Source organism: Seriola dumerili, unplaced genomic scaffold, assembly GCF_002260705.1.
Source record: "Seriola dumerili isolate Sdu_G_001 unplaced genomic scaffold, Sdu_1.0 BDQW01000111.1, whole genome shotgun sequence".
In the NCBI taxonomy this organism is placed as follows: Eukaryota; Metazoa; Chordata; class Actinopteri; order Carangiformes; family Carangidae; genus Seriola; species Seriola dumerili.
In genome coordinates, this window is record NW_019174366.1 from 2,574,524 (window position 1) to 2,589,399 (window position 14,876).

The 14,876-nt window shown below is 42.3% G+C and overlaps 1 protein-coding gene across 1 annotated transcript; it reads right to left on the reverse strand.

Moving 5' to 3' along the window:
* Positions 1-4,763: 4,763 nt before the first annotated feature.
* LOC111223568 (eukaryotic initiation factor 4A-I) lies at positions 4,764-14,565 on the reverse strand. Its single transcript, XM_022747760.1, has 11 exons — positions 14,502-14,565; positions 13,046-13,088; positions 12,725-12,857; positions 12,150-12,289; positions 9,860-10,028; positions 8,005-8,114; positions 7,715-7,858; positions 7,133-7,270; positions 6,813-6,902; positions 6,111-6,190; positions 4,764-5,654 (listed from the first exon to the last, which is right to left on the reverse strand). The coding sequence occupies exons 1-11, from the start codon at positions 14,522-14,524 to the stop codon at positions 5,510-5,512; spliced, it is 1,215 nt and encodes a 404-aa protein (XP_022603481.1). The 5' UTR covers positions 14,525-14,565; the 3' UTR covers positions 4,764-5,509.
* Between the last annotated feature and the right edge of the window lie 311 nt (positions 14,566-14,876).

The window sequence follows — 14,876 nt, forward strand, 5'->3', positions numbered from 1 at the left end:
AATAATCCAAAAGACAGTGTTAAAATCCCACTGGCTTTTTGTGGAGGGAACCAGGGTGACGCTAACTTCCTGGTTGGCCTACAAAAATACGTCATCCCTGCAGCACTGTGTTATCCTTCTGCAGCAAGCTAACACCGCCTGACAGCCATGCACCATCTGAACCAAAGAAAAGAGGGAACCGGATACGTTCTGCAAAACCAGATTGTCAGACAGCAGACGATCAAAACAGTTTAAACCAGCGGTTCCCAACCTTTTCCAACTCATGGCCCTGTTGAAAATCTCAAAAATGTTGGCGGCCCACATCGGACCCCTGACAATACAAGAATACAATGTGATCCAGCGGCGAAGTGGTCCAGCCAGCGACAGTTTAAAAGGGTCTATCATTTGCTGATGACAGTGATAAGCCTTAATAAGAAAAAAAATATTTAAATATTTTCAAAGTTGTTTAACATCATTTCATTTTAAGACATTTAAAAACTTGTATTTAATGTTTTTAAAACTGTTTTGCAAATACCTTCACAACCCGCCAGTGGGCCGCGGCCCACGGGTCGGGAACCACTGGTCTGAATGATGGATCAACAGGATGATAAATAAATAACACTGTTAGTTCTGATGGCGGGAAACTCATTTGACTTTTACATAAGATGAGATAGAATAAAACATGATCAAGACCTGAACAAATGAATGAGGTGAAGTTATTATCATTCATACCAAACTCCTCCCTGAGTCCAAGTCCTAAGAGACAAAGATGAGAAGCAGCTGGGAAGACAAAGAGAACAGGGACAGGACAAGAGGGAAGACGGATCAACACCGGATCTGCTGTGTGAAAACAAAAACAGGACCTGAGTACGAGAGAAGCTCCGGACATCAGATTCTGTCAGGAACCAGAGCGGGGAGTATTTTCTGTTGTTCGTCAGTCCTATGGAAACAGTGTCTGACTGTTGTTGTTGTTGTTGTTGTTGTTGGGACAGAGCTCTGAGGTGTGTGAAGACTCTCCGACGCTCATTGTGTTTGTCGTTGAGAAGAAGTTTAAAGTTCTACCGGAATGAGACGCTTGAGATGTTGTGATCCTGCGGGATGTTTGAGAGGCTCTCAGACTCTGATCCAGGTCGCTTCACGAGCCTGACACAGTGAGGGAAGAACAACGTCTCCCTCTAGTGGAGTCGCAGAGGGTCACATGTGTCAGAGTGGGAGTGGTTTTAGTACTTCAGGAAATTAAATACTATACATAGACCTACTTGTATTGGATATGAGGTCCTGCAGTGATGTAGATGGCATGTACTGACACCGCTGCATTAATTTGGCCCCGGACTGTTTCCACATTTTGCTCCTGTTGAAGGGACACGGAGCGTTTTCTACACTGGACCTCAAATACTGCAGACCAGTGTGACAGATGTAATGCTTCCTCCTGTAATTTGAGTCATGTGTTTTTCTTTTGTCCCAGTTTACATCAGTTTTGAAATGATTATTCTATGATTTTGTCTGTTGACCCTCCCACCGCCACCCCCACCTTCCCTTCCTCCATGCCCAAATCTCTTTCACTTATTCCTTTATTTATCAATTGTTTCTTATAAAAGTTTTCCTTTATTTACTCTTTTTACATTTGTTTTTTTTTTTACTTTTTATTTATTCATATTTGTATTTGAATGTTGTATGTTTTATTGGCGTATGTTTGATTACAATTCAATATTACTGTTATTTTCTATACAGAGACAGTTTTGTGTATTCCTGACCTCAAGGAACACCACACTAACACTCAGTTCTTCATGTCATGGATTCACCACATGTTGGAAGCTTTCCTCTGCTGCCTCAGCACAAATCCAGATCCATCAGACCAGGTCTTCAACTGTCCAGTGTTGGTGAGTCTGTGTCCACTGCAGCCTCGGGTTTCTGGTCTCGGTGACAGGAAGTGGAACCTGACGTGGTCTTCTGCTGTTGTAGGTTGGACGTGTTGTTCACTCTGAAGCTTCTCTGCTCAGCACAGCTGTACAGTGAGTGGTTATCTGAGTGACCGGGGCCTTTCTGTCAGCAACAACCAGTCCGTCCATTCTCCTCTGACCTCTGACCTCTGACCTCTCTCATCAACAAGGTGTGGTTTTAATCTGGCCTGCACCTGTAATCTGACCTTTATGGTAGTTACACTGACAGGAAACGTTAACAACTTTTTATTACGTTCCAAACACAGGTGTTACAGTCTCACCTGAGGAGGGGCTATGACGTCTTAATTGTACCCGAGCACATCACACATGTAATATTTATAGAGAGATTTCTCTGAAGATTATACATTGTTGTTTTCTTGTCAAGTTATTTTTGGTAAGATTCAAGAAGGATATCGATGTAACATGCACCCAGAGATTGTCTTCCGACTGTTTTGGACTTGTGAACACACTCAAAGGCATCTGTCAGTTCATTTTGGATTTTATTTATGATGCATTTGTGCTTTGCTTCAAGGATGTATTGTTTGGCATCATATCACTGGCCATGTTTTACATCCACAAATGTAAGGTGTTAAAAACTTACAGAAGAGGATTAGGGCCACATGTTAATTTTTTTTTAATTAGAATTCCAACTTTAAACTCAGAATTCTGAGAAAAAAAGTCAGAATTCTGACTCCAAAAAATATATTTTTCTCACATATGGGCTTCTTCTGTAACAACTAAACCCTTTGTGTTCCTTTAAGAAGGAACCGGAGTAATAGAACATAATCTACCTCTTGTAATAGAAAAGCTGTGGAAATTCCACTGTGCTCCAAATTCAAAATATTAATATAATTCTGAATATATGTACCGTTATTATTATTATTATTATTATTTTTTTCACTGTACCACTTTGTTTTTATTTGATTGTGTCAAACTTTTTATATAACCTCTGGCGCTGTATATGTTTATCTTTTTTACTTCTTTTGTGCCTTATTTTGTGTGTCTAATGTAATGATTAATACATTTTAAAAAACGTATATTATACAGTGTTTCAAAATGCGTCGGACATGGCGAAATGTGTGCTAGAATACACGTACGTCCGGTTTTCAAAATAAGGTGACAACACAAAGTGTATTTACTAAATAGATATATGGAAATGAGATTAACTGTGTTTAATACAACAGTTATTTCCGACCAAGTAATTTGATTGGACGAGAGACACTCTGAGTGCTGATATAGAGTACCGCAGCACTGGGACTTTTAACTACATGTATCTCTCCGCTTTACGGTCACTTTATTTATTTGTATAGCGCCAATTCACAACATAAGTTATCTCAAGGCACTTTCCTAATAAAGCGGGTCTAGACCTTCAATTTATATTATTATTTATATTATTTTATATTTATTTACAGGTGTTCCATTAACCGTTAATTAGCGTTACATTAACGGTCGTTATCTATCTGAGATTGTCACAGAGAAAATGCAAGGATGAATATATTTCCAGAAAAAACATTTGAAATAATTCATGCAGTCAAATGCCAGTCCCGTTGCAGAAATATTTGTGTTATGGTAGCCTAATAAAATGACTGAATCACAGCTGATATTCAGTACATCACGACTTCACAGGAAGTATTTAAAGAGTTACCTGTGTCCCGGGGACTTTTACATCCCACTGTTGGGATGAATGAGCGGGTGAACAGGTGTTCCCAATAAAGTGCTCACTGAATGTTATCAGGAACAAAACGAAACCTTTCCTCGGTTAGTTTTCAAACAGCTGTTTGTTCCCTCTGATGTTTTACTGTATTTGACCAGATATTGTGATTTAATTGTTAATAATCTGGGCGCACGTGGCTGAACAGACTTGACACTGATGTGAAATTAAAGGTTTATTCCGTAAAGACAATAATCAGTAAAGACATGATAGACTGGTCTGAGTGGAGACCAGATCGAGGACTGGTATCATCCAGATGGAGGAGTCGAGTTGGGTCAGTGTTCACTCAGAACCATCATTCACAAATCACTCATTTTAACCAAATGACACAGAAAGAAACGCAACCTACTGTCTGTCACACAGGTTACTGCAGTGCTGTTTCAGAGCAGCCAATCAGAGCCCACGCTGCCACCTTACAGGAAGTGAGCATCGTAACCTACCAGCTTTCCCACACAGGACTTGGCCCGAACACTTTTCATGCTATTCAACAATTCAGAGGCCAGTTTACACTGTTAAAGGAGAAACCTTTATTTTTTTTTTTTTTAAGACCATTAAAATAAATACTATACAGAATCCAATGTAGAAAACTTGATACACTGTTTCTGTCTCAAAAAGGTTAACAACTCCATAAATTCATTTTAAAAAATAGCACTGACCATACACCCCAAAACATGATGGTTCTCCTAAACCAGACACCCCATGATGACAGGCAATATAATGAGCGCTTAGAAGGGGGGGAGGGAAGGGGGTCAAGTCTCCATATACTTAATCATCTGTAGTTTGGTCCTTTCGTGTCAGACGCCCCCACCTCCCCCGACATTTTGGCAAGGTAGGTTACAAAAAACTTGACCACCACCTTATCAAAAAAATCCAATTTTTTTTTGTTTGAAAAATAAAATCTAAATAAACAATAATGTCAAAGAGTTAGAGATGAAAATCCAACCAGGAGGTCGAGAGGCAAACGCTGCACTCAACTCACCGTCGCTTCAGCCTCCGAGCATCTGCGGCCGCCGGTCGCTCTCCAACCGAATGCTACTGGACAAGTGACTGTACAAGTCAAGCAGTATGTACAATAGCAGTAAAAAATATAGGTATGAAACAGCAGGAAAAGGATCAAAAGGGTAAACAACTCATTCATGGTGGATTTTTTACTATACAGGTCTTTTTATTGAATATGCCCTGTGTACTCTAGACCCCCCAAAACCTGGGTACTGAACATGATCATGGATGTGTGTTAACGGCTGTTTGAAGTACACTGGAGGTTGTTTAAATACTGATCTGGTCAAATGCAGCACATCCCAGTTCATTTTGCGTTTAGTCCAGACTGAACCGCCCAGCTATTAGTTACCAGTGGTGCAGCACCTGGTGGAGGTGCGCAGGAGCAAATCAGAGCCACATTTGACAAAAGCTTCAGTCTTTGTGTTTTCACTGTGCGAGTTATATTGAGCCAAGTTATTCTTTTAATGTTAAGCTTTTCTAACAGTCACAGCTAGAATCCTTTTAACAGCAACGTCAGGTTTTTAAATGTGCTTTCGGAAAAGTGGTCATGTTCTGCACTTGTGGGATTCTTTTTTCTTTTTTTTTTTGTTTTTTCTTTTTTTCCAATGTCGTCAGGACATCAATGTGGGAACGGTCTAATTAATGCTAATGGAGAATTTAGCTGCTGATATGGAGTGACGAACTATGGAAGCGGATGAAGCCGAGTCATCCTTCCAACATGGCCAAAATCTATTTCAGAGGAAAGGGAGGAGTGGCGGTTGCGTTCCTCCCTCCCTCTGAACGTGGAGGGTAAAGTCATGGTTCAGATCGTGTAAGAAACAAAGTTTGACTTCTAAAATAAGCAGGGTGGGGGCGGACGAAGGGCAGGTGGAGTCGTCGTCTAGATCAGATCGGCCACATTCATGGGCATCTCCTCGATGGTGGTGTTGTAGAACGTCTCAATGTCCCTTAGGGTGCGCTTGTCATCCTCGGTCACCATGTTGATGGCTACTCCCTTCCTGCCGAAACGACCACCCCGACCAATCCTGACAGTCAGAAGAGGAGAGTCAGTCACTGAGCAGAGAACATCTGTAAACATCTGGAAGCTCCAGACAGTGAGAGTAACTGGGAGACTTCAAAGTCGCACAGGGTGGAAGATAAAGACTGACAGGTTTTATGGATTGAAGGTTCACATCAGACAACATGACAGTTCTGTTTGCTAAGCCGGTAGAACTTGGGTTCAGTTACCTTGACTTGGTAGTTGGAAATTATTAACCAATGACAAAACACCATGAGAGAAAAACAAAAAAAACATTTGGGAATATGTATATTTGGTTCGTAATAACCAAGGCAGCGTTACACTGATAATAAAAATCAACATCTGAACTTCAGTCACCATGTGTCATATTTACTTTTCTTTATGAGACACTAGCATTTCTTACGAACACTTATTCAGGCCAGACAACAATGTGACGTGACATTTGTCCGAGTTGTGCCGTTACCTGTGGATGTAGTTTTCCCTGTTGGTCGGCAGGTCGTAGTTGATGACTAGAGACACCTGCTGGACATCAATACCTCTGGCCTGAGGAGGAACATGAGGGACATTAGTTACACAGCACAAGAGCGGACATGACTGAGGTCAGGCTTCAGGTCAGTATTCACATCAAATTTTCATCTTTTTAGAAAAAAAAAAAAAAAATACATATATACACATATTTATAAAAATGTAGTGTAATCCGCCAATTAGTTGTGAGTCCAGGACTTGAACCTAGCTACAGTGGAGGGCAGATAGGCTTCTCTACCAAGGAACATTCAGTCCTTCACCAGCACTGCAGATGGGAGGAGAGGGAACCTTGGACCACACAGATCATCTTATAGTAAACCTGACATCTGTTAGTCTCAGTCAGTGTGTGTACAGACATGAAAGATATACTTAACTTTAATGTTATTCAGACAAAAGGCAGAGTAGAACAAAATTGCTTTGCATCTGGCTCATCGATATAAAATTATAAATATCATTTACAGACAGGTATATTGCACAATGAATGAAATATTTAAAAAATTGGTCTGAAAAATATTTCAGGCCAACTTAAAACTTGTCTTGCCGGAGCAGCTGCTGCCATTCTGACGTGCCTGTCACACCGTCAGCAGCTCAGGTTGTTTAGCTACAGTGCAGCTACAGTGTAAACAGCTGTTGTACCTACCAGCAGGTCAGTGGTGATGAGGACTCGACTGGAGCCAGAGCGGAACTCCCTCATGATCAAGTCTCTCTCTTTCTGGTCCATGTCACCGTGCTGAAAACACATGGAGAGGAACGGGACAGGGTGAGCGCCTTCACGGCGGTTGACTCACCAATGGGAGCTACCAGATGTAAACTCCACTGAAAGGTTTAGTTGTGCCAATCATTTCTGGATTACCTTTACAGTGCAGCATCACCACAAATTCCACAACTTTAGCCATGCAGAGTTAAAAAGGTCTCAGGCTGGACTCAGAGCTCAGTGTATGAGGACAGAGAGGCTCTTACCAGAGCGGACACGGTGAAGTCTCTGGCGTGCATCTTCTCAGTGAGCCAGTCCACTTTCCTCCTCGTGTTGATGAAGATGACAGCTTGTGTGATGGTCAGGGTTTCGTACAGGTCACACAGCGTGTCCAGCTTCCACTCCTGAGGAACAGGACCGGGATCTGAGTCAGTCCACTGAGCTAAAACCAACAGTCTTATACAAGAGTTCTGCAGTAAATCCTCCTTTGTGGAGGCTGCAAGGATAATGTTGTTGAATCCACTATAGAAGGATGTAGTCTTAAGTGGTTCAGCTAAACTGTACTGTATTATACAGAGACGCCTGTCCATTATTGAACTCAGCCTCACCGATGCCAACAAGAGAGACACCTCCCTGTGTAACACAAGTCAATAGTTTGACAATAAAACCCTTTGTGAAGGTGAGGAGCGTTTCAACTGTTGGGCCATTGGATTAAATGGTATTAGCGTTAGCAGGTGTACTTAAACCAGTTTATCTTCCACATGTGACTACAGATCACCTTCAACCTGTACACAGACGGGTCTTTTTGTTGAATTAACTCTAATCTCTCCTGGTAAACGTTTCCTCACCTCTTTCTCCACGTTGATGTAGAACTGACGGATACCCTCCAGGGTCAGCTCCTCCTTCTTCACCAGGATCCGGACCGGTTCACGCATGAACTTCTTTGTGACCTCCAAGACGTCGGCTGGCATGGTGGCCGACAGAAGGACAACCTATCCAAGGAAAAAAAAGAAAAAAAAAAAAAGAAAAGAAAAAAGAGACAGAAGGACGGCTGGTTAAAACCAGATCAAAAAAAGCACACATCCAGGTGTATGCACTGTGCCTAAGAAACTGCCTCGGCCAGGTGTTCAGCTCTTACCTGTGTGCTGCTTGCCAGTTTCTGGAAAATCTCATAGATCTGGTCCTTGAACCCTCGACTCAGCATCTCGTCAGCCTCATCCAGCACGAACATCTTGATGTTCTTAGAGGCTGCAAAATAAAGAGGTGAGACATGTTTAATGTCCTACTGATACTCCCGGTTGGACATTTTAGACTGGAGATCGGAATCGGTTATTCATCAAATATATTCTGGCAATGTCAAGGACTGAGCCAAGAGTTGGAAGAAATGATTAGGGAGCATATTATATCTGATTCCAGCTGAAGGCCTGTGCAACACTTAGTCATCTCTCTTCCCTGTCGTCTCCCGTCTAAATCTGTACAGTCCTCACTAAAAAGGCAAAAGCGTGGGATTGTCCAGGTGGAGTAGCAGTGTGTTTATAGTTGTCTGATAAAGACCAAAAAAAAAAAAAAAAAAAAAAAAATCCACTGCGTACGACTCTGGAGAATCATTACGGTGGCAGCCATTTTGTTTTTGAGATCGTGACAAGAACCATGCGTGCACTCATCTCTACTACGGGCCAACGCAGAGCCAGACGACGTGCTGCACAGATGGACTGGCTCCGTTCAGGTGAACAGGTGCCATGTTTTCTCATGAACATAATATGGAGAGAGAGAGAGAGAGTAGTGACATCCAGCTGGAGCATGAAACAGACCAGAGTACTACAGTAACAGTGTGGTTATCAGTCAGCTCTTCACATTAACTATGCAAACTACCACCAACAGCTACGAGCACCTCTCTGCAGTTCAGAGAGTTGTAGACGGTACAGTGCAGCAGCAGACTCATGCCGTCGGTATATTGCGCACACACATTTCTGCGTTAGGAGATAGGATGTGTGTGATATTTTATTAATGTACACCACCAGTTACTGGTGTGCCAGATGTTGCTCAGCTGCCCACCACTAGATGGCAGCCTCCTTTAATAAAACCTGGATGTTATAATCCAGCAAGGTGGAAAGCGGAAACAGACATGTAGTAGAACCAGCCTAGTTTGGCAGTTTAACTGACATAACTACTCGACTGGAGCAATGTGGAACCACATTCCCATGTATGTGGATTTATTAAACCTGTATGGCAAGACGGCTGCTGGTGTCAGCTACACCACCCAAACCAATATGACAGTTTACCCACAGATGCTGTGATCTGATTAAATTGTGCTCAACTTATTGTTTGAAGTTTTTAACTTTTGGATGAGCTGAGTCCAGATCTAAACCATTTCATCAACAGGGAAATTAAACATTGGGAACATCCCTGTTAGGGATGTTTTAAAACTGGTGTTTCTCTGAGTTCACATAAGTACAACACCTTGTTGAGTAACACATGAACAAAGAAGCAGACAGAAGTACAGACACTTGCATGTCATTTTCTCAAACATTCTGTTGATAAGACTCGGCTGTCAACCCTAAAGACTGGTTAGTGTGACTGATGGTGCTGTATTCAGAGTAGTGATGTATGATCATGTCTCTGGGTCGCTGGTGTCCTGAGCACTCCAGCCAGCAGAACGCCGACGGGAGCGACAACACACCAGGGGTTCACAGAGTCAGTTGACACGCATGGGTTTCATCATTATACAGCAGGTCTGACTGGAGCCGCCTCTTGTTCTGGATTAGTGTTCAGACGTTAGTGTCACAGCAGCAAGAATAAACTGACTGAAGTACAGTCAAATGGAGAGCTGGTTGGTGAACTGATCACATTCGTCAAGTCAACCTTTAGCCCGTTGCTTCAGGCGAGTATAAACTCCTCTAGATAAGCCTTCCTGTATTGTCATTTATTGGTAGCCTGACAGTCGCTCCTGAAGTTCATTAAGAAACCATTTGTTAACTCCCATGATGACTTACAGAGGTTTTTGCGAGTTAACATGTCGAAGACACGGCCAGGAGTTCCCACCACGATGTGAGGAGCCTCAGCCTGCAGCTTCTGGACTTCACTGCGGATGTTGGTCCCTCCAATACAGGCGTAGCAACTGGCCCCCATGTAGTCACCCAGGGCCAGCACCACCTTCTGGATCTAAACAAAGTCAGATAAACAACACCATGTGTTAGGCCATTAAAAGAGTTAACATTCAAACCAGGATGCATGCCGATTTTGACTTGGGTTCAACCGATTTACCTCTTCTGGAGTAAGTACATGTTGCCTATTTAAAAAAAATAAAATAAAAATCCTAAATATGTTTAAGATTCTGTCAAATCTTGTTTTAACACAATGAATGTCTTTTTTCAATCCAGTTAGATCCATGCAAGTTTTATTTTTTCTCCAACATGTTAGAAAAATGCAAGTTTAATTTATTTATTTAGTGAGTATATATATATATATATATCATATACTAGTATATATATATATATATATATTATATATATATATATATATATATATATATATCTGTATATATATATATATATACACACTCTGTATATTTATATATGTCTCTATATAAATAAAGTGGTTTAGAAAATAGTTTAGCTGCACACTGATTGATCCTTTGCAAATTAACTAACTGTATTAAACTGCTGTTAGTGTCCTGACACTGCTCTTGCTGTATTACAGCAGCGAACAGTTGCTGTATTGTCTAGGGGATGTGAAATTATAGTGTTAATTCCTCCTCTTTGCACCTTCCAGCTGATGGAGGCAGGATGGAGCTGATGAGGCAGTCTGCTGTCAACCCTAATGACTCGTTAGTGTGACTGATGGTGCTGTATTCAGAGTAGTGATGTATGATCATGTCTCTGGGTCCCTGGTGTCCTGAGCACTCCAGCCAGCAGAACGCCGACAGGAGCGACAACACACCAGGGGTTCACAGAGTCAGTTGACACGCATGGGTTTCATCATTATACAGCAGGTCTGACTGGAGCCGCCTCTTGTTCTGGATTAGTGTTCATAAACCCAGTGTTGATATATGGTGTTCCTACTAAAGTGCTCCCCAAGCCATAAAGACAAACACCCTTTCAGATTCCCGTTAAAGCTGTCTCAAGACGTTTCTCTGCCTCTCTGGAGATAAATGAGACAGCATCGGCCCCAACACAAGTCAATATAATTTTTCTGTTAAGTATGTTTGAAAAAAAAAGGTGGAGTCCATGTTTTATGGAAAACTACTACATCGGATTTTATTTTCATGGACAGACTACAAGAGCAACTGTGGTAGTTTAAGTCCATCTATAGCGAGTCAGAGAGTCCATCAGTCCACTTTAACCTGCACGATTTTCTCTGGGCTGATGTGAGATGCTTTGCTGACATAAAGTAACCTCATGAAAACAAGTTCATAGTCTCCTGACATTTTACTGAAGAAATGAACCAGGGGTAAAAATGTGTCCAACATCCATTAATTTCATCCATCACATATGAGTTTAAAAACACTGGTACATTTGAACTATCAGAGGAATCGACTGGCTTCACTAACACACTCAGTCAGTCTAGGTACAGCCAAACACACTTACAGTGTCAAACGCTGTGGGAGCAGCGTTTCCCTGCTTAGACTAACCTTAGGTTTGAGGCTCGTGTGAATAAAACCAAGTGGTTTTAACTTCCTTACACACTAAGCTAGCATCTACTGATAGTTTGCACGTGAGGCATTTAGGGGGCATCTGTAAGTTGGACATACATACATAAGCATTCAGACTTCCATTTCTCTGGATCACCTCTGGGATGTTTTTACACCTTTATTGGAGACCACCTGTGATAAACTCAGCTGATTGGACACGATGTGGAATTCTATTTTACCTTTGTCATTATGGGATATTGAGCGTTCTTATTTTAGCACACGGCTAATTGTAATTGAAGTCTATGAAACTTTTGTTATGCAACTAGCTGTAGTGAAAGACTACACAGGGAGAAAAGCTGGTGTCTTACCCACTTAAACAATGATACCAACTCTGTAACAGTGGTTTAATGTGTCCTTTGTACAAAACCATCAAAAGTATTCAAATTGCACCAAAACGAAATAATCATTGCAGTCTAATCTGTAGTGAGATCTAGCAGAAAGGAGCACCTATACTGATATAACTGTCCCATGTCTGTAACTATACAACTACTCAGACAGTAGGGACAATGTTACGCAGCTATTAAGACTGAGGGTGTGTTGCATCCAATCAAAACACTGCAGGTTTTTCAGTGTTTGTTTTAGCTTGAGCCTACCTGCTGAGCCAGCTCCCTGGTAGGAGCAAGGACCAGAGCCTGGGTGCCTTTCAGCTCCACATCAATCTGCTGGAGGATGGAAATGGCAAAGGTGGCAGTCTTCCCAGTTCCAGACTGGGCCTGAGCGATCACATCGTAGCCTAAAGGGGAGAAAAAATGAAGACATGGGAACAGGGTATTTACAACAGATTCAACTACAGTAGTGTACACAGCTACTTTAGCACAAGCATGATCATTTAGTTCAGGGTTCTCAAATTCACACTTTCAATGTCAAGCAGCTGTCAGTTGGGATGATTCAAAGTGTTTCATTAGCGTAGTTTAAGCGACAAGAATCTGATGCTCTGCAGAACCTCAGGGAGGCTGAGTGAACAGAAATCACTGCTTTGAACAAAAAGGCATTAAAACACAACTTCTGTTGTTGTTCTAGCAGTTAAATGTGGTGCAGCTGCATTGCAGATGTTCTGTCCCTGGGCAGAGAAGTGAATACTCCAGTATTTCTAAAATCTAGGTAAGAGGTATTGATTAAAATAGAACATATACACACAAAAAAGCCCCATCACTGAAAACTTACTTACCCTTGATACAAGGGATAATGGCTCTCTGCTGGATAGCGGAAGGCTTCTCAAAACCATAGGCATAAATTCCCCTGAGCAGAGCCTCGCGCAGGTTCATCTCATCAAAACTGTCCACGATCTGGTTCCAGTTGCTCTGCAGAGACAAACAAGAAATTCAAATGCATGTTAAAGATTATCTATATGATAATTCTTTATATTTTTACAGCTTGCAGAACAGTAAGGTGCTCCTCACTGTTGGCTTAAAATTACATCTTGAGGCTATGTGGGTGGAAGTGTCACTGTGGTGATGAAGATAATAAAGCCCCCTGCAGACAAACTCACCTCAATGATCCCATCTGGCTCCATGCCCTCTGGGCCATTGTCTCTGTTAATGACCAAACAAACAAACAAAAAAGGTTATTCTGTGCCACATCACTACATAAATTAACATTTCATAAGCAAAAAATAAGTAAACTTTATGATACCAAAAACATTGGGACAAAATTGTCTAGGATACTGCCATCATGTAACTTATGACTCGATGCGTTTAATAATATCCTAGAGGAATATTCACCTTTAATGCCAACTCTACGTCAATATATTTTTGATCTTATTAATAGTTAATATTACAATTAAAAAACGCCAGTGTAATCAGGTAGTAACTGTATGGTCATCTGTTGCCTCCTTCACACAGCAGACATTATATTCAGACATGTTTGCTCTTTTCTCCTGGTCCTTCAGAGTAAACGCCTTTTCGGAGTCCGCCATTTCTACTACATACATCCAAGATGGTCGTTTCTCTGGTGAAGGCTGAGTCGGAAGCGAGACGACGAATTAACGGCTACGACAGCCACGTCGAATACACTTTATCTACTTCACTACATGAGACTCATTGGTGATTTAACGTGAACCATCGATGTGAACTGTTGAATTTAAGACGTGGCGCTAACGTTAAACGTGTGATAGCAGGAATAAAGAACAGCTTAGCTAGCTGTAGCCCCGGGCCGCTACCGCCGCTGCCAACAGGCCCCACATCCTTTTTATGTGGCCTTTTATTAAAACTTGTCCAGTCAGCGGTTCCCATTAACGACAGCACACATCGACACAAACTGCTTATTTGTTTCAACCGAGGAGACACAACAACAGCAGCGTCAGGAGAATCGTTTCCAGCGGCACTCAGCGGCCTGCGCTGCCGACATTGTCCCGAGCCGCCGGTTCACAGTACGGCGACCATGTGCGCCCGTCGGCCGAGGAGAACAAAGATACTTCACATTTCTACCACTGGCTCCGGTGGACTTCCTCCACCGCGAGAGGAACAGGGAGCCCCGCAGCCTCAAAACACATTTACATTTAATATTTGACAAATAACAACAGAGCGTTGTGATATAATAACCGTTGAGGCCTACCCCAGCCTCATTCACGTGCTACCAGAGGCGCCGGCTGCCATTTCATTTCATTTAGCTTCAGGGATCTATAGCGGCCGCCATGATTCCTGCCGCCTACGATAAACATGTACACCATAATTCACGAAGCAAAATATAGATTTTTAAATGAAAATGCTAAAATCTAACGTCTGACTTCCCGGTGCCGGTTGATGAAATGTGAGGACCGGCGACGTTAGTCTGAGGCAGGCTGTCTACAGGCCTCATCGTTAGTCAGACACAGAAATGCCAGGATGCTTCACACAAAGTCCACATCACCGAAAATCAATGATAACAAATACTATCAAACCGACGGAAACGAATGAACCGAGCTGTGAGCCGATGTGTGACCGTGAGATTGTAAAATGTTTCCTTACCTATTATCATATTCAGCCGACATTATTCCAAAGAAAGAAACTGCGGCAGAAATGACTTATATACGCTGACAACACACAAAGAGGCTCTCTCATTGCTACACACCGCCGTCACTTAGCTGTGCTCCCGCCCACATGCACTTCTGATTGGTCGACTGGTACGTCACACTTAGAGTAGGCGGGCCGTAGCAGCTTCAGAAGTGCACGATTGTTGTACTGCTAGCACGCCAGAGGGGCGGAGTTTGGATTTTATAAGCGTACAGTCTGAGCGGTGTCCAGGCTCCTATCACCGGGCTGCCCCGGGGTCCACTGCCCAGGTTCCCCTTCATTCAGGTCAGCCATTTGTCAGCGCGGACAAAAGGCTGAACCTCCGGGTAG